The following is a 25,982-nucleotide window of genomic DNA, read 5'->3' as shown; positions in this document are numbered from 1 at the left end:
GTTATTTGCGAGTTGTAGACTTAGGTAAAGTAGAGATGCGCGCTCTAACATGATTTTTAATGAAGTCTACGTCACGTTGAATGAACTTTGACGGTTGGCTTTCATTTCAATATAACTACATCAACAAGTGTTACGGTAGGAAATTAACTAAGAAGGTTAATGGGATGTATTTTTTGGTAGTTCATGCATTTACGCCCTGCAGCCCTTACGTACAAGGGTACTGTTGTTTCCACTTAGGGTAAGGGAATATTCAGATGTTATGCATTCCTAGGCTATCCCACAAGTTGAGAATAAACAGGTTTCATAAGGTTTCATAAACAGTTTGTGCAATAAATTCTGAACGACGGTGTTAGTATAATCTATTCTTATACAAATTAGAGTCGTTAATATTGTAAACCGTTTAATAAACATTTTTCCTGAAAACCAATCCTTTAAGTATGTTTTGCATTGCCCGCAGTCAGAAGGAGGTACCTAGAGAACTTTAGACGTCAGATCTGAAAACCGGTTTCTCGTTGTACAAATGTCGTTTTCATTCTTTACTGGGAATGGTTGAATTATTAGGGTATGCGTATCAAGTACGTGAGGGGAAACTGAGCGACATTACGAGGAATTCGTTAATGGTGAAAACTTGCCAGAATATTTTCAAAAGATCTATTTTATTAATATCCGGATTCATCTTACATTTCATGAAAATAGGATTCCCCAGGAAATGTTTCTAGTTGTCGCCCTGGTATCAAAACTCGGTAAAATACATCCTCAAATACCATGTTACGTATTATTAAAAACCGGATCATTGGATAACGCAATTCGGGGGTTTTCATTGGCTTAGCCATCATGAGTTAAGAGCCATTGTACCATGATCTACAGATATGGTAAGCGTTCACGTATGGGCGTTCTTACTTATATTTTAGATTAGATTTCTACAGTTTTGGAGCGTTTTTACAAAATAATTATTCCACTCGCGCTATCTACCATCTCATATCCAACTCGCGCTCGTGAAATAATTGTTCATTAACACATTTTGGTGAAATGCTTTTCTTGTAGGTAGTAAAACATTTCATAGACTATTTGTATCGAAGTATTAACAAGGCTCAAGAAAAATTGTTTAACAGCAGTAAGTTTAAAATTTCTAATTGCGATCGGCTGGGAAAGGCCTCAACTGTGACATGTGTGGTATCGCAGATTTGAAATTAACCTCTTGATTAGGACTAGTTCAAAATGCAGCAGATTCCTTTCCATATCTATCTCTCTTATAGAGGGTTCAAAACGAGGGAAAGGGGATGATTGGAGAGGGAGATTACATCACGTGCAACCACCGATTAATCCCGGACATTATCCGGCTAAGTTGTTCAAAGTGCGTGCTAAAAGGTTAAACTAAATTCGCCGTTAATCCTTTGAGATTACTACAGCTTTATTCAAGTTTTCAGTCATACCAACTAATCAAATAGTCATTGTTAAAATCTGGTATTTCTTCCTTCTCTTACACGGAGAGTCTTAATCCTGTATTACCGAGTTATGTGTTCCGAAATAAGGCCCAGAGTATTACCCCTGATGGTATATATAATAATCATGAAGTAATAATAGTAAGACGTGAGCTTAGGTAAACACTCTTAAAGCAATGGTGGACTAACCTGCTTGACTTAAGCACTGACAGGCCAATGTTAGAAATTTATGTTGTGCCCAAAGGACTGAACTGATTATTCTTAAGGGAAAGTTCTGTAGCTTGGTTGCGTGACTTGGAAGCAAGAAAATTGACCGATTGCTAGCTAGCACGCGACCATCTATTGAACGACTTTACATTGGTGATGACTGGGAGTGTCTTAGTGTAATTAATGAGCACGATACGTGCACGTAAAGGCTTGTTAAAAAAACTGTTCGGCTCAATACGGTTTTCTTGAAAAATACCCATTATTTATATATTTTTAGGTTTCGTCTTCTATTCAAAAATTGTCATAGCGTTGTATGAATGATGAAGGGGTGTTACCTTCTCGCACTGTCTCGTGATACAGGTCTCGTGATATTCTGAAGACACGTGTGTTAAAAAGGGGGCTTCCTGTGGGCTCCCTGTTTAAATATTCTTATTATTTTTAACCTAAGCATCCTTAGTCTCTCAGTATCTTTTAGCATAACTTCTTGCAAATTCATTAACGCAGGAAGAGGCTATGAAATGTTGAGATAACTATCAGTTTACACTGATTTAAAAGTGAAAACGGTCTGAGGAATACTTTTTATTTAAGGATATACTAAGGGCTAAATATCGCTTATACACAAGTGTGATTGTGGTAACTAAAAAATCATAATATCGTGTGTCTCAAATTCTGAACATCGAGGCTAACCTAAACAGCACGTAACGCATACGTGATTATGATATTAAGTATTGGCCACTTAAGATGACAAACCGTATGGTAGTTACATGTTTACTGGCTATGATCATTTAAATTGTTGTGTCGACCATTTGAAGAACGCTTACAGTTTGACAAAAATAATTCACCCTCTTATCTTAAACTTATAGTCACAAATTCAGCGTCATTTATTTTGCAAAGATCATTTTCATTGAGTCCAAGAACTAATTAATTATACATTTCTCAAGTTAGATTAACTGGCTGAACTGACCAATATACAACAATAGATTAATCAATCTTTTTCGTAATTTGCATCTTTAGTAAGGAAGCAAGGTTGGCAATGATGCACGCAATTTGTTGAGCTTTAAACCGGTAATCTAATGAAATCTCTGTATATTTGTTAAGGTTTTAATCAAACTTGACAAACATTAGAAGTTTCCACCTGGGCGAGATCAGCTAACAGATTTCTCGACGCGGAAGACAGATTCAGAAAACATTCACTTGGCAAACACACAAAAATCTTTGAATTACCTGACAATCAAGTTATTCACTACAGAAATATAGGACCCTTCAGTTCTTAATGATACTTAATATCAATGGAAAAACTTACGGGCCCACTTCAGAAGGATTATAAAAATACACTCTTCATTGATAATCGTTTCCACAAAGAAAGGATGAAAAAAGAAAAAAAAAAAAAAAACGTTGGAATAAATGTAGTCATAGCTTTACATGATTGCATAGTTAATCTTTCTGTACAGCATTCTGGAAACTTTTCAAATCCTCAATGTTGATGTCCACTAGTGCATATACAAATAATACGCGAAGGTATTTTTTCGTTACCACGCAGGTGACAATTTCAACCAACACCGAAACGACCCCTGACACGCTTCATAAAAGCTATTTTGGATACCTCACAGGCTCAACCCTCATCATTTATCAGAAATTAATCTCTAAAAAAGTGTAATTTGTCAATGAAAGGCAACTGATATTAAATTCACTGGCTAATGGCTATAAAGATATCCATTACATTTTGATTTCAATGGATTTTGCCAACATCATGCTAGCAGGCAAAGAACTAATTGTCACGTATCGATAATGAATCGATAATGAACAGCCCCGCATAGTTGTCGGAATAATTCGCAGTGTTCGTAATTTTTTGTTATTCTTCCGAATAGCTTTTATTTGAAGTCTCTATACTCTGAACGAAGAATAATAGGAATCAGACCACATTTGGAGTCAACGCCGATGTGAGCTGGGATAGACCGATTTATTTAATTTTGAAAAATTCTCTCATTGTCATATCGACAAGATTGTCTCACAGTCCATGTTGAGGAAGAAGAGAACGGCACTGCACTATAATTCGGAGAACGTTAGCGTCAGAAAACAAACTGTAGCGCTAGTACAAATCCCGTCTATTCCGTAGACGTCCTACTGGCCACAAATACTCGAAATTAAGTTGAATTATGAAACATTGTTTTCGTAATGCTTAAAATTCCTCTATCTGAATTGTAGTTGTATATTTGTAGCGTTCTTATTTTTTAAAGTGCATCTAATGTAGGGCAACATTCAATAGAACCACGAAAGCGAGGTTTAGTTCAGTTTCCTTACTAAGGTTCAAGATGCATAAAGTATGGGTTATTTATGCATCCATTTCCGTTCGTGCTTAAATCCACTTTAACAAAGCTAACACCGCAGTCATCAGATAAGCGAGTTTAGTTGTTTCCACTGTTAATAAGGGTTAATTAATGCTTTGCCTCAATGGAAATAGCCTTTATTACATCTGAAGTGTAGTAATTTGCACACATATAGCCTGCTTGAAACGTTCAAACTGGCACTGATGATGAAAACGGCGAGCCAACTATCAGGCTTGAGCTAGTTTGATCGTGTTGAGTAATAGAGATTTCCAATTTGTTTCTTAATATCGTGATCATAACCTACCTTCGTTTAGCAATATTGATGAATTTGCCATCTTTGTGGTATGTGCGGACGTTGTAATTCAGCTTTTACTCTGCAAGAATAAGCAGTGCAGTGCGTCACGTATTTTCATAACCCAGAGGACATTCATAAATGTTAAGTGGTCACTTATGTTCTAATTTTACGGCGGTAACTTAAAAAATGACCAGCGCTTCAATGGTTTTGTGACCTCCAAAAAAGGATTCGGAATGTACTAATTTATTTGTTTCCGAGTGCCATCAACGTTATTACTTTATTGTGGTGTTGTTCTTTTCAGCTAAAGGATTTTTTTTGTGTTGTGGACGCTATTTTACAAAAGAATTAGAAAGCAATTAGGCTTGTTTACATCATTGCTAAAAACCTCTGTGGTATTACTAGACAATTTCGGGATACTATTGCTATTTCATTTTTAGATGACTCATAAAGGTCCTGAGTCAGGTACTAACAGACTTTGATATGAAGAGCGTTTGGCCAAAAACCGAAATGCACATGTTCCATTGAGTAATTCACAGATAATTGTCGAGAGAATGGAGGATCAAGGGATTAAACTTGTATATTTACTACACGGAGTCTTAGTGATAAAATGTGAATGTCAGAAATTGATCGGTCGATCAACGTCAAAAGTGCTCACTTGCAAACTAGCATTTCTTGTGTAAAATGTTTATCGTTAATTAACTCGCTAAATGGTGGAAAGACTAGGTTTTGTCTTTTCAGGCTAACATGTCATTACCTCTTGAAAGCAAAGAATAAGTGTTACTGTGCGTTTAATGCAGCATCTAATTACGAAATTGTCTTGCATGGTGAGGTAAATAATAAAACTTGTTGGTAAACATTGTTTGGGATTCAAAATTCCCTCATTACTGACAACACATAGTGATTCATAAAATCACCGCTTAATTGACAGACGCAGCTAATCTTGTTACGGGATATTATCCCGGCTTTGTGTCATAAGAGCTTTTAAACAATGCAGTATATATTTCCAATTTAACTTTTACAGTACACTATTTGGCATTCCACTCTTCTCCTAAAGCGGCCTATTGAAATTAAGTTATAGACTACTCCATATTATGCCATGTCAAAACATTGTTTGGGTCAACAATAAAGGATCTGGAACAGGAAACTTCACAGTGTAAATAGGAACTTAATAAAGTGACGGTTAAATAGCTTGATAATTAAATAATGTCGTCTTCATATCAGACGTGAAAAAAATGCTCAGATGAAAAGTATTCATACTGCAAGAAAATTGCAAGAAGTTGAACCTGACTCGCCCGGTTTATGGACTTGTCTTCTATGAAAAGTGCTGCCGTGCAAGGCAATACTGAATCAGAGTCAAAAATTGCATTTCTTTGAGTAAAAAAATATTTATGCCCCATTTGTAGTGATCCTATTCTTTGAAAAGACCAACTAGTTATTTATTTACCATATGGCATGATCCCGCGATTTGTTCACTGGATCATGGATCGTATTATCTCTTTGCTGTGTCGATATTTTTCAACTAAAGGACTGAGCTTTTTTGTGCTTTGGGCTCTATTTTTCAAAAGGGTTAAAGTCAATTAGGGTTGTTTACATCATTGCTAAAAACATCTGTGATACTGGACAATTTCAAGAGACTATTACTACGAGATGATTCATAGAGGTTCTGTGTTGGGTACTTACAGAATTTAATAGAAAGAGCTTATAGCGAAAAACGAAATGCACACTTTTCATTCACTGAATAATTCACAGATAATTTTGTCTACAGAATAGAGTATCAAGGGATTAGGCCTGTATATTAACCATATGGAGTCTTAATAATAAAATAAGAATGACAGACATGGATCGATCGATCAACGTCAAAATACTCACTTGCAAACTAGTGCCTCTTGTGTAAAATGTTTGTCGTTAATTAACTCACTGAATACTCAAAAGGCTAAGTTTTGTTTTCTAGGTTTACATAACACTGCTTCTGGAGGGCACAAAATAAATGTTACTGCGTGTTTAACGCAGCATTCAGTTTTTAGGAACCTGTCTTGGTGTGATAAATCGTTGCAAAGGCTGTGGATACATGTGTTTCTGGATTCAAAGTTCCCTCATTATTTACAACAGTGGGTGATTCATAGAGTCATGGCATAATTGGCAGACACAACTAATCTTGTTATGGGATATTATCCAAGCTTTGTCTCAAACAAAGCAGCATATATTTTCAGAGTCAGTCTCATACGTTGACAAATTCAGTTTTACAGTGTAATTTTTGGCGCACTACCCTTCTAAGGCGGTGGATTGCAATGAACTATGTCTACTCCACACTATGTCACATCAAGACATCCCTGGGTCAACAATAGAGCATCCTGAGTAGGAAACTTCATTGCGGTATAAATATGAACTTTATGGAGGTATAGCTACACACTCTGTAATCGATGCAGCACTAATGATGCCGCTTTCATTTTTCGTCTTCGTATGAGACATGACAAAATGCTCTCATGAACAGGAGTCATTGCAAGAAATCTGACCTGATTCACCTCACATGTAGACTTGTTTTCTATGACAAGTACAAGCGAACAAGCCAAGAATCAGAGTTAAAAATGACAGTCCTTTGACCAAAGCAATATACATGCCTTACTTGTAACAATTTTGTCTTAGCGGCCCACTAATTGATTATTTGCCACGAAACATGATCCTACGATTTTACGGTGAAAAATTCACCTGAGTTCAGTCGAGGGCACGATTCTATTTCCCTTTGTGTTTCACCGCCAAATTACGCAGACGGCTATGAGGACAATTACGTAAAGGTTTCGGTTCCAATTGACAAGACAAACATAAAAGAAAGAGTGATATTTGTTGGAATAAGGTGAATACGGAATAATGTTTTGCAGTCTGTTGACAACGCTTGAGAGACATCGATTTCAATGAAAAATTTGACGTTGATCCAAAACATCGAGTGGCATACTTTTACGAAACCGAACTTGAAATTCCGCTTTTCAACGAGGCATCCGTAGTTAACGAATAAAAACAGGCATGCGACCAAATTTGTCAGTTGAAGCACGTAGCAATATTACAGACTTGTAAAGACAATTGATGGGCAATTAAACCAAAAGATACGACTTTTACTGAGACGACATTGATAAGATCTATAACGAGCTCAACATAGCTTTCGTCCTTCAAGTGGTTGTGTACGCCTTATTTCCTTCCTTGCTCCGTGATCGGCTAACGCAGCAGCTCTCTTTTGGAAAGCTCATTTTGGAGCTGTGTTGTAGCCTAAAATGACAACTTTTTTCACTGCTGTGGTAACGTTAAGAAAATGATTAAAATATAACCTAACCTTCGGCCTGTGTTCGTGAGAGACGTAACAGGCGGCGATGATGGCAAGAACACCCTGTGTGTCGTCGCTCTGTGACGCAAGTTACTCCGTTCCCTGGGAAATCTAAACAGGATAACAAAGCCAAGGTAAAGCCTCTTCAACAGTGAAGTGCGTTCGTTTCGCGATTGTTATTACAGTCTCACCACTACTCCGTATTACAAGTCTTCTCTGTAGGGATTAAAGTGTATTCCAGCGAGGACTAAGCTCTTTTCACAACATGATCTGCCAATCTGGCTTTATCGATTTCACCACAGAATAGCGTCTTAGGCGTGCTGAGAGAAGTGTATAATATTACCTTCCTAGTGACCATAAAGTGCACTTGGTTGCGTGCTGGTTTATGGGCCATATCATTTCAATCAGTCAACATATATCGAGGTCACGATAACGAATTCCGAGCATATGTAATTGAAAGTCCGGAAGACCATCAAGTACATACCAGCTTGAAGAATTGTTAACCTAACATGAACATCTAATCGGTTCGAAATCAGTAAAGAAGTGCACTTTAGTGTTCTGAAACAAACACTTGTGGATTTGCCAGGAAATAAAGTGTTCGGCTTCCCCTTGACAACTGGTATTTATTTTGCTGACTAAGACATGACTTATATTTGTTGGCTTCCGTATGACGTACTTCAGTGTCGATATATCTCTATGAAAACACCGAACAATATTGACTGCAAAAGTTAAGGTTATGGGAATCCACTGAAAAGGAATAAAAGGAATATTTTTTGACCATAAAGATATTTGTTATATCACAGGAAATGTCGACGACTGTAAACCTCTATCGTTTGTTTTTGTGCATGTATCTCATCTACTTGTTCGCCTGGTCATGAGATATTTTAATGGTCGAGTATGTCGGGCTCAACTGAATTTGTAAAAGAAAAACACTGGTTGACATCCAACCTCCTTTTCCGGTTACAACAACTGACTATAAATGTTCCAAGGATTTATCTAGATCTCTGTCGGCCATGTTTGGTAAATCGTATCACACGTGCAGACATTAAGTAAGTACGTGACGAAAACATCGGACATGTATCCGTACGTTATCGGAGTAATTTCGTAATCTTTTGGATTAGATACGGATGTTTTGTAATTCATTAAGCAGCTAAGAAGATTCCCGCTTGTGGATAAAAAAAAAGAACTTAGTGACAAATCTGTCAGAGTGCCTTTGTCAATTTTAAAGTGCACGTTTCGCTCACTTGGCTCCTTAAAGGTGGGTAAAATCAATGAAAGACAAGACCGCTAGTAAAGGATGTTGTCAAACGGTATATTAACAAGATTATTAGGCTGGCTACATGACATGCGGAGAAACCTGCGAGGCTGAGATTACGTTCGCTTCATTTTCCGCAAATTCAAACCATTTCAATGATTACAAGTAATGTTCATTGACTGGCTCAGAAGAAAAAGGTTAATTCTGTAGTTTGACACCACGACTGGAATTAAAAAAAAAAAACAACAACAACAGAGGAATGAATTACTTTTGATCCCCTTTTCTGATCGTATAAGTGAAGATCTCTTGATTAGGTGTTTAACATTGCCTGCTCTTCCTGGCCTGGTTTCCTCGTTGAAGCCAATATGAAACATACATGAAACGGTTTCATACTTCACATGTGTTCCAAGTTTTCGTGATGAACGATGTAGCTTGACCTTCGCTGATTGATTCGCACCCTGATGTTAAGCCCACATTTGAATTTTTCGTTCCCAACGTGGCGGTGTTGGATGAGGTGATCTGACCTAAATTAGTCACGTACCCTGACTCGTGTGTTCGGCACAGATTGCGGTCTCGTCTCGGATGCTGGAAATTTTTCACAACGAAGTTCTGAATTAGGTGATCTTTAATCTTTCTCGAACTGTTATGCGATTGCAAAGCAAAGGAACTTGAAGTTTTCCTAACGATAATACAGGCTAATTCAAACGGGGAACCAATTTTCACCCTTAATGTTTGGAAATTCGTGCCGGCAATCAATATCAGCTACTAACAATGTTCTGTGTGCTAGGGGACATATTCGAGGGATGATTATTGACCTGTATATGTTCGAAGATGAAGAAAGAATTTTCTACGTGATAATGCAATTAAACAATTAAACAATCCAATCTCTAAGATGCGTGAGCTTTAAAACCCACCATCTTGAACTTTAGCCTTGGGACTATCGGTTTGCATCGTTATGACCTTCCAAGCGCCACGCGGCTTCCTTTGGCAGGGCTGTCGCATTTCGTGTATCACGACATGCAAATTCTTTAAAAATTACTCCGTCTATGTAGATAGTCTTCCTGAATAAACAGCAGTTTGGGTGTGGAATGTACCCAAGGCTTTCACATGGACACGTACATATTCCATTTTTAGAAATGTAACCCTAATGGAATGCAAAGCTGTAAAAACAAGATTTCTGTTTAATCAAAGCAGTGACATCTTATCAAGCCCAAGTTCATGTCGCGTTTTTCAAATTATTAAAAGTTTCATTAAAGCCGAAATCCCGGCGAAATTAGCGCAGGACCGAACCGGATTTGGTATTAAAGATACTGTCTAATTGGTCAACCTCGTTTGACTTCGGCGCGACCATCACATATATTTTACCTTTTCCAATCTATATCCGACAAAGGTTATCAAGTGAAAGCAATAAGGATGATTTATTTCCTTTGTTAACTTAAAAGGTCAACAGATTTGAATTGCTAAAGCGATTAAGTATTAAATGCTAGCTTCCGTTCTGTACAGCAATCTTGTCAGAAACACAAAGTGATGCTGGTTCAGAGGTCTGGGGGTACCGTTTCAGAAATCGCTGGAAAACCACTAGAAGAGCACGGTGGTGACTGTCTGAATTTTACAGAGCGCTAAAGCACTCTGGGAGGGGCGTCAGATGGCTAAAATAAGCTTGGGTATTTTGTTTCTTGCTGAGAACCTCCAAACGTATAGCTAGGGGGTTAAGTAAGCCGTGTCAGTTACCTATGGTGCTATCTTAGATGTGGACTTAATTAAGAATAGCAAATTGAGTTTAAGTTCTCATTTAGTATTGAAATCTCTGCTATGCAGCGAACTAACAATAGGGACGTCAGGAAGACTAAGTTGTCACTCAAACGTTAAGTCAAGCCTGATGGCAGAGAAAAAGTTCTGCCTTTTAATCCGTAGTCCGTATTAATCCAGTTCCAATGCATTTGACCACTACAAGGCTTTGGGTCATGTCTCGTGAGAGTCTCTAGTACTTTTAGGCTTGTACCTTCTATCCTAATTATCGTGCTTTCGAAAAAGAGGCTAAACTGAGATTTTAGTCTCTGCAGCTGATTTCCGGAAATCACTAATCTGCATTAAGTCCACTACAGCCACTCAAACTGTCGCTTTACAATGAAACACACCAGTACCATATCTTACAGTTCTGTCGAGGTGACATGTCCCCCACCCCTCCTTTCTTACCGGTCCTACCCTCCCGTCCTTGGGCTTGATCATGTCTATCTAAGCAAGCTAGCATGTCCATTAATCTGCAAGGATTAATCAGAAGTCTGTTCATGACATCTGTAAATCCCATCGTGATCGCATTTCAGACGAATTTGAACCGTCCTTTCAAAGTTTAATGGGCGCGTTCAGGATCAATATCTTGAAGAAAACAAGTTCTTATCTTATTAGTTCACTAGTAAATTAGAGAGATCGTACTCCTCAGCCTCTGCGAAGGAATCGATGATGCGTCACGAGAAGTACATGTAATTAACCAATCGCCAACCTGGCACGCCAGAACGTCTGAATCGCGATTGTCGCCGAAAAATTATACTTTCTTTAAAGGCAGTTGTCACTGTAAAGTGCATGTGCGTCTTGATACAGATTGCCACGACGATTGACACCAATTTCTCCTCGGATTCCACTTAAAACACAAAATATGCCGTTTAAATCTTTCATAGATTACCTAACAGTTCTTCAATATCGGTGTTACTATTTTCACACGCCTCACAAGGTCGACGGAGAAGGATTTTCCTCGCAAATATCAACTTTGAAAACTGTTCCGTCGGATCAGAAATCAAATTGCCGCACATGCGCAGAAGGATAAATCCTTTATGAATTCATCGCTTCAGGTATAGTTAATTTTCATCGAAATGTCATGTTAATTCGAAGCATAACAAGTGTATTGTGGCCATTGATAATCAGTAAAACTACGAGGCGTGTAAATAATCGATTTAATTAACTAAAAGGTTTTCTTCGTTTACCACATTCAAGACTCTGAAGCTAGCTTTTGAACATGTTTCCGTCAACTGATATCAAGACACCACGTAACTTAGTTTTGTATTCTTAGTCTATGAGTAACAAGTGTAACTACTAATTTGTATCAGAGCGGTTATCACTAAGAGTCAAAACGCAATAGACCAGTTTTCGTATTCTCGGTATTAGACTGGCACTAGCTTACAACTGAGGCTAACGTGGGGAGTCTTTTACCACGAGCGTGCACTACTGACTTTTTTTCGCAGCAGGATCGGACCAAATTCGGTAATCAAATCGTCGACGTCCTTTATTTGTCCCGGCTGAAACTTTGTTAAACCACTAAATCTAGATCAGTGAATGAAGTCTATTTAGTGGTAATAAAATCAGAATGAGCTGAAAGCTTTGCCTTTACACGAACGTAATAACTGTCTTATTTATAATATTTTGAATCCTTTACAAAGCTCCACTGCACCTTTACGCCCGGTCCTCATTTGCGACGCAAGCATAAGCGTAAGCATAAACATAAGCACGAGGATAAAAAATGATTATGCGCTAGTGGGGACGGCCGGACATAGGCGTAAGCATAAGAATATCAAAACCTTGCATTTTTCTTATGTTTCTGCTTATGCTTATGCTTATGTCGCTGTTATGTCAAGTGGGGACATGGCTGGCATAAGCCTAAGTAAGGATAAGCGAAAGATTTTCAGCCAATTAGCGAGCACTCTATGCTTATGCCGATCATGTCCTCGCTGGACATGACAGCGACATAACAACATAAGCCTACGCAGAAGCAGAAGGCTTATGCTTATGCTTTTATCGCAGCCTTTACCACTAACGCATAAGTTCCTTATGTTTGCGCTTATGCTTATGCTTGCGTCGCAAATGAGGATCGTGCTTTAAGGACTGCAGCATTAAGATTTTATATAAATATATTATATAACTAATTTCAAGATTCATGATTAATTCTAGTAAGCCGCCCGGCATGTCTTCAAAATTGTTCAAGCTCCTTGCACACCTTTTTCTCCTTCACCGCTGTTATTTGAGGCGTCACGCAATGCTTCTCCCCACTAACGTAGAAGGGAGAAGTGCTATGTATGTACATCCGGGTGCCTTTCCCTTATTACAAAAAGAATAACCGCAAAATTAGGGCTGTCAACAAATCTAATTTACCTTTTTCTATGCCTCTTATACCTATTAGGTTTATTTCAAGAACATGGAAAAGCAGTTAATTTTGAGAGCATCAGTTCAGCTGTGAAATGTTTAAAAGGTACAGTATAGTAAACGTGTAATAATCGCTTTGTTCATAAGACTTTTTTTTGGCCCGGTGTGCTCGTTGACAGATCACATGACCACATTCGGTTTCAAGGTCGTGGTGAACTTTCTTATCTTAATGCCTTAGCTTCTCGTGATTTTAGCCTTAGACTAATCTCCATGTCAGACAAACAATTCCTGCATGACTGAAAGGCGGTAAAAGAACATCGCGCAGATAAATTTCATGCAAATCTCATCGATATTTTAATGGTCCACCCTTAAACCAAACTAGAACAAGATGATGAAATCACACTCGCGAACAGATCGCGGAGACGCTGCTAGTTTTATGGCTACTAAGACAAGAGTGGGCAAGTGAAATGTTCATAATCGTCATGACTGTTCGCACATAATGCCAACTCCTTCTTTTTTTTTCTAAATACAGTAAATTACCTTGACATCAACAAAACGACTGTCGCTTTAATATGCATAATGTTAAGAAGTTTAGTTGTCACTTCCGGAATGGCAAATGAATTATTTTAATGAAAAGATAGCGAAACTTTCCGTCAAAAGATTTAGATATGGCGGTGAAAATGAATCACTTTCACAAGACGCTCAATTTCGCCGGCTTTTAAAAGGAGAAGTGCTGTATGTAGTGGTCGTTATCTACGAGAGAAATTCATTATTAAGAAAACGGGAAAGGTCTTTTTGCTGTCACATTGATCTAAATGTAAAATAAGTGGTCCAAAGGGCTAAATATCGTTTTCATACCAGTGGTTACGATTTACATTTGAAAATTTGAAATCTCATTCTGGTTAAAAACAATAACTAAACTTGTTAGTCATACAACAGCTTTTGCTCATTAAATTGATACGTGACTATGCATTCAGGTAATCTCACTGTTAATGCTTTTACGTAATGCTTTAGTTTACGTAAACGGTTAAGAGCCAAATAATATCTACTTAGAAAAGTATTTGAATAAGCCCTTAATCTGAAGTCTGTATGAAGCCACTTGGGTTCCTTCTGATCTTATCACCACCCAGGACCAATTGTGTACAATAAACATCGCTACATTCAACTCTAAGTTACCTTTGATTGCTCCTCATTAGAATAGGAACATCACAGTGAATTGCCTTCACTAATCAAGTGTCCACTGTTATGATTAGTTTAGGAAAACTTGCCAAGCATTTTTTCTAAGATGGCCACTCCTACATTCATTGCAAAAGATAAATAGAGCCTTGGCAAGATTCTGTAGCAAATTAAGACTTACCCTTTGGTCCACACGCGATGGACATTTGCTCAAATAAGCCAACATTTTTACAGGTGAGTCAAGGTAGAATTTGACCGAGCACCGTTTCCTTGTGTAATAACATGTTCCTTTCTATGGTATTGTCTTTTCAAAGAATGAAAAATTGGATTATAAGGGAGTTATGTGGGTTCAAATTACAGGGCATGCATGTTTACCTTTCAACGAATTTTTAGCTGAGTCACATGACCAATAAATAAGTAAGGGATTTCAAACCGTACCTAAATGTGGGTCGTATAAAGTAACGACAGAGTCAACCTTTGCACAGCGTTCTGGAACTTGTTAGATCTAGATGCCCCGAATTCATGTTTCAAACGTCAGGTTCTGCGTAAAAACGAACAGGAAAATCTTTGCCAAACAAATTGTAAAATGCTATACATTTATATTACTTTGTAACCCGTGCTGATATGGTGAATTCGTATCATTAATCCTACTCAATTTGACAATAAAACCCATTATTACTGTGAGCAAAGTGAAACTTTTACTAATTACCCTGATAACCTCTTCGTAGGTTATACCCAACTACAGAACTTATCATACCTGGACTGGGTTAAACGTGCATCTGTGCAAACGCCGCGATTAGTTCATTGTTCTTGTCATTTTGTACATGTCAGTAAGGGATGCAGTGAACAGAGGAAAAATGTTTCTCACTCACATACTCAGTAGTGAAAAGGAACTTTTTTTAACTTCAAACCATGGGCACTGCACGCTCATGCGGAGCAGGAGGATAAGTCGACAGAGTTGTAACAAACAAGTTGATGATTTACTGTGCATATGCGTGCATATGATCGAAGAGTACTCACGTGCGTAAGTATGTATAGGGATAATAAAGATACGCCCTACACCACAGAGATATGTGCCAAGACCAGATCAAAATTAAATTACATCCGAGGCGTCGTAATTTGGATGCTTTTACAATCACTCTCTCACACAATTTTCCTCGTTTAAGACTAGACTATTATTATTCGTTTTTCATTCTGACTAGCTCTGACATTCGCAGTTTTTGTGGCGCCTCGCAACCTTGTATGTACAGGGTCTCAGCTGCTCTTGGCTTAAAACGCTATCAAACTAACTTTCCGCTCTTGTACACAGGAAATGTTATTATACAAACAAGCAAACGTCCTCAATATTTAAGAAACATAACTAAGCGTTGTTGTTTTTACGGGACCACGTCTGTAACCAAATTTTCAGCATAGCTTTTTCAAGACTCTCCGTTCTATTTCCTGTTTTCCGCACTATAATTATTTTCTATGGATGACGCAAATTTACAGAACTGTCAAAATATAGGGGTAGGAAGTTATTTCGTTCGTTTGGAGGCGATAGATAACCTATCAAGGGCAATGACTGTAGGAAGTGTAGGCCTATCAGTCTTAACGCCAGCTGCCATTGTTAAGGATCTGAAGAACAGCTTATAATAAGCAGATTTGTAGTGACGAATTCGAAAAGTAGCCGGAAGGGATTGTCTACTCCTTAAAATTCTTAGAAACTTGTCGCGTACCCGAATCAAGGTTTTGTGAAAGAACCGCAAGTATACTGAAACACCAAAAAAGCCGCTCAGATAACGTCACATTGAACCAGATTATATATGAAATGGGTTTATATGTTCTGTCAAGAAAGCATAATCAAGGGAGGATAACTGATAAGTTTGTAAACAGTGCGGTACCGCAGTGCGGTACACGAAAGGTTTTTGAACCTAAGCCAAAGCGCCCCAACAGAAATTTAGTGGCAATGACCAAAGAACTTCGTCTTGTGCCGGACCCGAAAATTTGCCGTTTCTCTTGGTAAATTGACCTACAACGAGATTGTATGTAAAACAACGAAGGCGAAGATTGAGAACGAGATATCTACTAGACGGCGCGAGTGATGGGACTGAGCTGCACTTACTGGAAAATGTATTTAAGCGTTTGCAAACTGCTTGCACAGTTCAACTGATGCGATATGTTTCGTGCAGTGATATAGCTGTCGAAATAGAGTTCCTCGCAGTTGGTCGGTCGGCTTCGATTCTGTTCTCCTAATCAGTCTAGGCTGCCTACTGTAATAGGTTCCCTTCTTAAGGCTGATTAGATGAAACATTATAATAACTCTGTTAAAAAGAATGCATAATTAGGTTAATTTCGTTGTTTTTCTCTTCAAATGAAAAGGTTTGATATACTTTTAGCACTTAGCAGTGTCACTTGACTGACCTAAAAGGCTCCTTTGACGCCGGCAGTGTCAACTAACGAAGCCTTTGAAATCAGGCGTCTTCTAGTCTGTTCTTGCTATTGAAGGAAAACTGTGACGACCTTTAAATTCGCCAACCAGGACAGATTACCGTCTTCAGAAGATTAGGGTTGTTATCTAAGGTTTTGGATTGTCAATATAGTGTTACTAAAACAATATTCTCATCATAATTCAGTCAAAAAAAAATCGGATATTTGATTATTATTACGTTGTGGTAAATGTTAATTCAAGTAATCACAATCGTAATGACAAAATAAATTTATTGTGTACACTTATCCCACATTTTACTGCTTGCGTTTAATCAAGCCATCAATTTGAAAGTATGCAACATTATGCATGCGGAGCACATGGGAAGCTCAGTAATCCTTAACTTCGGGCACGTATGATTATACACGCAATAGAAGCAGGATTACGCGAAAGGCTCTTGAATTTATGGGCAAATTACATCGATATGCTGTATTTGTTTTGTTTTGCGGCTTCGTTAGCCGGAAAACTTCACGGTTGCATGTAACGTGTTGCCGTGTATTTTTCCTTCATAACAAAACGCAGCCACGGGCCTCTTTACAAGTTTACTAGCAACGGTCAGACAACGCTGAAAAAATTAGGTAGGCCCTACAGTAAGCGCAGAACACTTACAACTTTATCTGAGTTTCAGTTGAAAGGAAAACTCTTGAATATAAAGTATGTGAAAAAAGTAGGAGAGCACACGGCCAGTACCACAACCTCGGCAGAGGGCTTCGTTTGGGCGATCGAGAACATTTCAGGTAAAACTTGTCAGTCGCCGCCATTTTGGAAATAGGCAAATCTCCATGTTGTAATTGTTGACGCAGTCTGAAAGCGTGGTTGCTCAAACAGGTAAAAATATTGACAAAAAAAATCTACATTGTACCTTTCTTTATTGTACCCAAAAATCTCTGTATGAATTGCGTTGATCATTGATAACACCAAGCTGAAGTTACTGCAAATTTGGGTGTAAGTTATAATGCCTGGAACGAAGATCAGAACTCAGGGTTCGATAATTCTTGCGCTGCTCTGATTGGTTCTTTGTTATGCTGTTATGTCTACGATGTCCACACTTGTTTTAACAGAAAAATAGCGTCATAACGGCATAGACATAGGGACGTAAGGAAAAGATCAGTTTTTTCCTTATGTGGTTATGTTTATGTCGTTATGTTGCTATTATGTCGTTACGTCAGGATGTTCACACTGCCAACATACGTCCTTCTTGTGTCGTTATGTCGTTATGACGCTAGTTTGAACTACTATTGATGCGCCCGCCTATGTTATTACTTATTGTGCTTGGATCTGCATTTTCTTCAGAAAATCTCCCGCGCTCTTAATAACACCATTTAGTATCACCCAACTAGTGGACTAATGCAAATCCTGCATTTTGATTGGCTACGCTACTAGAGGACTATTAGTAATTGTCCTCGAGTAGCGAAATTGGCGCAATCGAACGTGACGCTTTCTTTTGTTTTATTCCCAAATAAATATTTCTTCAACTTGCATTTGCTAACTTTGTTATTGCCTTTTCTGTCCGACTAGTTGGGTGATACTAAAACAATTAGACCCTTCGCCCTCAAGGGCCACGGGTCAATAGTCCATTCGGCTTCGCCTCACGGGCTATTGACCCGTAGCCCTTGCGGGCTACGGGTCTAATTGATAAATATCACCATGGAAACTGAGAATTGTTCACAACAAATTGGCTATGTGCTCCTTCAAAGGTAAAATTTGTCTGTCAGCCACTAACCTCATGTGCTTCTACAGATTTTTTGCGAAACGGCACATGTACTTTGTATCAAATACCAGTGCTTATCGTCAACAGCACAACATGAATTTTTCAAGTTGCCCGGCAAACTCCTGTGTTTGCTCCGTTTCATGATACCTGAGACTGGCGAAGCCTGAATGAACCTCATATCTTAGACGATTTATTGAAGGGTCGCTGTCAGGTATCAACTAACGTGTCGCTTTCTTTCGTTTCTTTTCAGTTCATTCTTAAAGGCGTTACTTGAACTCAATCAGACAAGCTTCGTACATGCCGCAAAATTCTGATTTTAAATTACGTGAGGCCAGGGTCTCTTCATTGTCACCGTTAATGTAAATCGATCGACGATCGTTATGTTTACTTGTGATCAACTGCTCGGTACTGAACTTAAATCGCTCAAAATTTTAAGCATTTTCATTAATCGTTGACGGAAATTACGGCATTCTCTTCAAATTGCAGGCATATGTTCGTGACGGGTGAACACGCAGCACCTCATTTTACCTGCTGCACGCTGATCGTATGTGCTTTTCAATGATCAAAACACTCATGTTAAGAAATAAATTTCTCTTAGCCATTCGAGCCGAAATTATACCAAGACAGTCATTACAGCGAGTTGTTGATGTAGGAAATGCAGCAGCAATCCTCGTCGCCAGTTATGGGCACATCTTTCGTTTTATTTATTTATTTTTGTTTTCTATTATGTCCTTTTATTTTGTATAGGTAAGAAAAGTGCTATTATAAACAGTTGCAAAAAGTAAGTAAACGGCAGTGAAAAGCTGGAACATTTTAATAAAAGACTTTCTTCGTCAGCCGTTTCGAACGTCGACTCGATTAACACTGATTACTTTCAGTCCATCGCCGGGAGTTGTGATAATTTTCATATGAGCAACTGCACTGAAAGAATAACTATCATATCGCAGCATGGAACCTTTGCTAGCTGAAATAAAGAAAGTCTGTCGTGCAAAACTCACCGTTTTTAAACTTCGTAGTTTTGTGTATAATGGTTTACATGTGAAACGTTACGCAGTGCCTGATTTTAAACGCATTAAAAGAATTAGCTGAGCACCTTGTTTGACGTGTACACTTCACATAGTGATGAATAGATAACTGAAGACACAACAACCAAAAATATAAGTACGACGTAATTAAAAGGTCATAAGCAGGAGCGGCGTGGGGGTGAAGCGATTTCGTAGTGTTTTTCACGACCTTTCGTCAATTTCGCCGTGTTTTGTAACATTTGAAATACTGAATGTTAGCATTGACGAAAAAACTGCGGACCGCTTTGAAGGGCAAGGAAAGGAAAGACGATAAGAAAAGACCAGAAGATTTATTCAGTCTTGTGTTCTAAGGTATTGATTACAAGCTACATTTTTAGAGGTCTTTTTAGTACTAGGCAGTAGATGAGGCTTTTCCTCTTAACGCAAACCTCCAGCCACAGAGAGTTAAGTATTATACGACTACCTATATGTGAAAAAATGTACAAAATTTCAGTAGAAGAGCTAGTTGTGGGAGCGAAAATATAGAAGAACGCCTATGCAGTAAGCAGTATTATGACCATTAGAGCTTAAATTAGGATTTCCGAGAAGTGTTCTTATTGAATCCTTGTGCGTAACTTCTGAAATGTGTGATTGATATGGGGATGATGCTCAGCTCATGAAAATAATTTTGTGTTGACAATTATCTTAAGCTTTTGAAAATAATCCATATTTTTGGCTAGGGAAAAGGGTACTTGTACTGAGTTCTTTTTTCACATGCATTCATCGACGTAAATAGTCGACCTATGTTGGAAGTTTCAGCCGTAAGGAAGAAATAAATGTGAGAATAAGAAAAAAACTAAGAGCATTAAGGCATTGAATCATAGTTACGTAACATGCCCAACAGCACGAAAGCCATAACGTCAAGGTAATTGCTCATACGCTACCCATTTCCACCGCTTGTTTCAATTTACAGTCAAACGTTCCCGATCTCGCCACCAGCACCGCAAATGGCTATATTATTCAATATGTCATACTTTGTGTAATTTACCTGGCTAATCCATTCAATATGGATGCAACTAACAGTTGACCGCTAAGGGTAAAAAGTAATTTGATATCGATCACCGGTCAGAACCAAGATTTTATTGTCCTTCACATCAAGTGCAGCACCAGGATCACGAAAATCGATTTGCATATTTCCTCCTCTCATTTTATCAAGTGGTATCGATTCTGTTTGTCGGCATTGTCCTCATTAACTTTACTCTCCTTTTCAATTCAATGGTACATACATACATTAAGCGCAAATTATGACTAATCATTCGTTTAAACCGCCGACCTTGGTTGAAACTTTTCTGGGAGACCCAATGTCTCCATAACATGATTTATGGGCTTTCTGTTTGATGCATATCAGAAGAAACTCCATAAAATACACATTACTGATATCTCGAATTGTTTTCCAAAAATGTGACACCAACTGCTTTCTTTCCAAATATGTAAGGTGGTTTCTACTTTAGAATGAACCCTGAAAAGGTTGCATCGTTGCTACTACAGAAAACTGTCTTATAAATGCAAGAAATTTTAGATCGAGAAAGATCTATAAGAAACGGCGCATCTGAAAGTGTTTTTGTCTTGTCGCTTGTATAAACGTTATCAAGTGTCAATCACTTAAATTGTTTACCGGCTTTCAGGTGAAATCTCTAGGCTCAACAAACGAATTCTTTCTTGGGCATTCACTTGCCGGTCACGTTCCTGTTTAATTTCATAACGTATTTTGTTGGCCTTCACCATAATCCTTCTTTCTTTATAACACAGGAAAACAGTTCATTAAATTCCTGCTATTTTTAGCCCCTGTAGGTCGCGTTTTCATTATTTTAATTTTCATTTATAATAAGCAATCAAGCCAAAATATGTTGATTACATTTCGAAGGTTTGAAACGAATACCCCTTTGGGTTTTCAGTACGTCAATCGCCTCGCCACAAAATAAATCACGACAAAAACATATCAGTCTAAGTATTTCTTTTAAGGAGTATTGTAATGTTTCTCACCAGAGTGGACACAAATGGGAATTATACTACTTTTGAGAGAAAAAGGGAAATGTAAGTAACACATTCGTCTAAGACATCTGCTATTGAGTTTGAATTCTGTATTTCCGATCATGGATCATTTTATGAGTGTTGTGAAATTCGTATTTAGTCCTATTCGTTATTGTCTAGCAGTGACTCAGTTTCTTTCACCTGTTCAAGATGTTGAGGACCGTTTAGTTCACGGAAGGAAATAATTCGAAACAACCTGTGATCTAAAGAGCTTTAAATACCGTGTCATCAGGACATTTATTTTGCTCGTAAGGAATTTAAGGAAATTGCACGACCGTATATCTGGTCTTACATAATAGATACCAAGTGGGAACCGGGTATGGTCAAATTTATACTACATGCACTGTATGCGCTACGTGAAAGTTTCTGAAGCTGCCCTTTGACACAACCCATCCTGGCTCGTCACTTTAACCCCTAAATCGTTAGCCAGCCATCTTTGTTTTTCTGTTCACAAATCGGAATATCTCAGTGTTTTGCTGCTTATCGATTGTTATAAAAGCACCATATCATAACGGTTGCAATATCTGTTATGTCGACTGAGATAATATGGTTCTGTACGAAATTTTGTCAACTTTGAACTTTACATACATCTTGTAGAAAAAAGTGATAATAACAGAATTTACTTCATATCAAAATGGTTTAGTCGTATAACGGTCTATAACATATTTTACAGTTTTTGAAGACGTTTTTGACAAAGTTCAAATGAACTACTCTTGAAATAAAGAAAATGTATACAAGTACATATCATGAGGACGGAAGGTATGGCTGTTAATATTAGGAAATTATGGAAGGGTATTCAGCAAAACAAGTCCAAGACTCGGCAACGGTGAATACAACTACCATGATTTCCTGCAAGCTGGTCTGATGTCAGGAGGTACATTTGTAGATCAGCCGATTAAACGCAGCTGAGGTTGTCGGGTTTCTTTTCACCGTTCGTCAGTTAACAAAGAAATTGGGTGAAAGCTCTTTTTGTTTCATCGATCTCCTTTAATTGTTTCTTGTCACACTGTGAACTTTGACGATAAAAGACCCCTGAGAACTTTTAACCCTCGAAATTCGATAATTTATAAAAAGGCGCAACATCCTGCAAAGATAACCCACTGTTTATATAAGCACCTTCAGTGCATACACTTGACACTTCAGTCACGGTACAGGGTACGTGCAACGAAACTTCCTTCAATAAACATATCGAGACATCCCGGCGGAAGAAGTTTCACTGCATTATATTCGACAAATACGGTTCAACAATACCGGGCGTTGTTTAAAAATCCGTTCCTCGTCAGAGATACATCCGGCCTTCAGTGAAACACTTATGGTGTATTCCTCTTCGTTGTCCGCCTCATAATCAGATGAAATTTGTCACCTATACGAGGGGCCTTCACAATATTTTCTGGTTCTTAATTGTTCACTGTAAGGTCGGTATGGCTTTCTTCTCGATCGAACGATTTTTTATTTAAGATTCATTTGCAGTGCAGGTAACGAAAACAGATCTAAACCCCGAGAAGTGGACTATCGGGTTGACTCAATTAAGCATTTCTTGTGTGAAATGGCGCCGGGCGTCATGCTGTTTTAACGGTTGGAACAGGTGCATTACTCTTTAACTTTTGCCCGTATAATTTGACACCCACGCGGGTTTATAATGGGAAACGTGCTTTCTAAACTTAGCTTTTCATGAGTTGTATGCTTCTAGAATGTCACAACAAAAACTCAATCCAGCTGCTGGTCTATCTCGCTGAGGTTTTGTTGTAAAGTATACTACCAAAGCTTCAGAAATATGTGTTTTAAATTTTTGCCATTGTCGTATTGGTGAAGTTAAAGGTATACGTAAGTCAATACATATTGATCATCTACAGGATTGGGTTATTTTCTTGCCATAACTAAACCGTACTAAACGCTACTTTGTGCTTGGCTGCGGTTAGCTTCATGGTTGAAAATGGCAGGTTGAAAAAACTTAAGTTAATATACCGAACTAAAGGATTATACAGAAATATTCTATTTTTTAAAAAAAGTGGATTGGTACTTTCGAGAGTCGAAATATGTACTTTCTGGCTTAAATTTTGGGGAACATACTGTCCGTAATAAAAAAAAATGGTTTGCTTGTGATCATTGTTTTATTCAACTGTTACGATTTTTGTCAATAGCATCCGTTTAAGCATTTTTCCTCTCTAAATTATGTGAAAATTTAATGTTTTCTTAAATTCCCTGTGTTCAATTTGCATCATGTTACAATTTTAGCTAACGAGGTAAACCAGTCACGGGGCTAAGCCTACATCATACTGGTACCATATTTAAGAGCAAAGGACAAATATACCGAAAACATTTTGTGCACAGAAAAGGAATAAGTAAAACAGGTGCAAAATGCTATAATTTGCGAGAGGTTATACTGGTTTACGGCAGAAAAAGAAAACAAGAAAAAGTTCAACTTGAGCATTTTTGGCTCTGTCGAATAATCATATAAAACAAAGGTTTCAAAAGTCGTGAATAACAGATTTGCTGCAAAATAATTTACGTTTTCTTTAAAGTATATTTTGAATGGTTAACACCGCAGCATATCTATAATGCATACTTTCTCATTATGAAGGAATTGTCCAAAAGACGAAACTTGACTCATGCTAAACACAACCAATATCCACTGCCCTGGTTTTCTTTTGAGCTTCTAGACCAAGTGCTTTTTGTGTTAAATTTCACGTACACGCAATCTCTGCAGTTTGCTTTAATTGACAAAGGAAGCGCTTTCTTCTCAGTGCATAATCAAACTAGCAGTATTTGCGTCATCGTTAAAGAAGCGCGTGCTTAATAACAGTCGGGACATAAACAATGTTCTTTTTGCGGCTTTGTTAATAACGTAAATGTGATTTCTAACTTGTATCTGTACTCATTAAATCAGTACAGATCCAAGTGACCATGTTTCATAAGAATGGTGCAACTATTGCAAATTCTTCTGCTGCCGTCGACAATTCCAATCATTTTTCTTCTTTCTCTGTGGATTTCCATAAGTAAGTGTAATGTATTAGTGACGCCCCCCAGAAGTACAAATGCAATTAAGCTGTAGAAAACACTCATTTCTCTGGTAACATTTCTTGGACAAAACGAAATTATTCGGATCGCAAGGGTAATTTTCCGGTTTAGCCTTTACTTTTCAAAGAAAGAGTCAATAAATGTTGACCCAAGCTAAGGGTCGATGGTCAGAAGGTGTCATTATTTTGCATCCTCACTCGCTGTCTTAAAGTGATACTTAGAATGAACAAATTAAAGGGAATTGCATTAGATTTCCAACACAAAGACCCTCTTTAGTGCATTTCAACGTTTTCAATTAGAATCTACTTAGTTCTTAATTGTTCTGGTGCATAAAAGCTTTCTTCAATTAAATATTTTCTCTGACATTTTTCCCTATGCAAAGCAAAAACTAGTACTTCACGATACTTAAATCTTGAATTTTCATTCTAATTTTCTAAAATTTGCCTTTTTTTTGAAAAATTTTCATCGGAGAGATAGGTATCACAATCCTTAATTTACATTAAATCAAAACGTGATTCGTTTCTTTGCAATTGGTGACGACGCAAAACAAAAAACAAAAAAAAATACTATTTTGAATTTTCCGTGCGAGATATCATCTATTTTTCTAGAAATGCTCTTTTTTAACTAAAGTAGTATTGACATAATGATATTTTGTAGAAAGAAGAAAAAAAACAGCCGGAGGAGTTGTGAAATTATTACAAAAATAGATAACCATTGAAGGGAAATAATTTTCTAGTCGATGTGTTTTGTCCCTATGCCTTAATCCCTAAAAATTTGCCTACAGTCTATTAACAATGATTAATTTAGTTTTTTTTTTCGATATAATGAAGCTCGCTTTACAAAGAGTGGAAACTTTCCCACGTTACTTAATTAATCTTTGTAAATGAACAGTCCACTACAGGCTTGTAAAAAGTAGCAATTAATGCTACACCATTCAAATCGGTATCTTGCGTGTTTCAACTGGCAGTTACATTATTTCAGTTTGACAAAATTTTATTAAAGGCGCAACATTACCTATTGTAGTCAGTAACAGCTGATGCAATCCGCCCAATTTGATTACTTTTCATATTTTTCCTTTACTGCCAAAAACACTTATGTTTTCTCATTTCGTTGACAGCTAAGTACTTACTGTCACACGTATCAAGATTGCCTTTATCACGTCGACGCCGACTATATAAATCCAATCAGTTTGGGCTGATGTTGTGGTTATTTGAACGAGAACAAGCAATCTGAAAAGGAAATACTCGAAGTCCACATGTCTGAAAACTACACAGGTAGGTGTTACCCATTTCAGTGAATCCCCATCGATTCTGTAATCGATTTAGAGCTACATTAAGCGTCCTTGTGACAGATATCCTTATCTTTTTATCTACTCAGCAGCTCATAAACATCTTTGGCTCAAAGAGTTATCAATTCTGATAAAAATATTGTTTTTGTTTCGGCGACCCAAAGAAACATTTTTATTTAACGAAAAGGTATCACAGCTGATATGTAACTGTACGTTTTAAAGTGAGACAAGAAAAAAAAAATTAAATGTAACTTTCTAAA

The 25,982-nt window shown here is 37.7% G+C and overlaps 1 protein-coding gene and 1 long non-coding RNA gene across 6 annotated transcripts in view; one reads left to right on the top strand and one right to left on the bottom strand.

Moving 5' to 3' along the window:
- LOC110066213 (QRFP-like peptide receptor) overlaps positions 1-14,683 on the bottom strand; it is an 18,682-nt gene extending 3,999 nt beyond the window's left edge. Inside the window, exons 1-3 of one of the 5 annotated variants that reach the window (XM_020773421.2) lie at positions 14,585-14,683; positions 7,594-7,695; positions 4,281-4,350 (exon numbers count right to left, since the gene is read on the bottom strand). In XM_020773421.2, the coding sequence (XP_020629080.2) occupies positions 4,281-4,311 (31 nt within the window). In that variant the 5' untranslated portion in view covers positions 4,312-4,350; positions 7,594-7,695; positions 14,585-14,683. Of the gene's footprint in view, positions 1-4,280; positions 4,351-6,784; positions 7,208-7,593; positions 7,696-7,775; positions 7,941-14,584 lie in introns of those variants that run through there. The other 4 variants (XM_020773419.2, XM_089296070.1, XM_089296066.1 and 1 more) reach the window with 4 other exon arrangements.
- LOC149118431 (uncharacterized) lies at positions 13,012-25,982 on the top strand. The gene is made up of 2 exons (XR_016209193.1): positions 13,012-13,076; positions 25,552-25,982. It is a non-coding gene; the product is annotated as an uncharacterized LOC149118431 (long non-coding RNA).

The sequence above is a fragment of the Orbicella faveolata genome, unplaced genomic scaffold, assembly GCF_042242905.1.
Source record: "Orbicella faveolata isolate gen_17 unplaced genomic scaffold, um_ofav_v1 contig_1, whole genome shotgun sequence".
Lineage (NCBI taxonomy): Eukaryota > Metazoa > Cnidaria > Anthozoa > Scleractinia > Merulinidae > Orbicella > Orbicella faveolata.
Note: the sequence above shows the minus strand (reverse complement) of the source record. Positions and strands in the feature narration are given on the sequence as shown.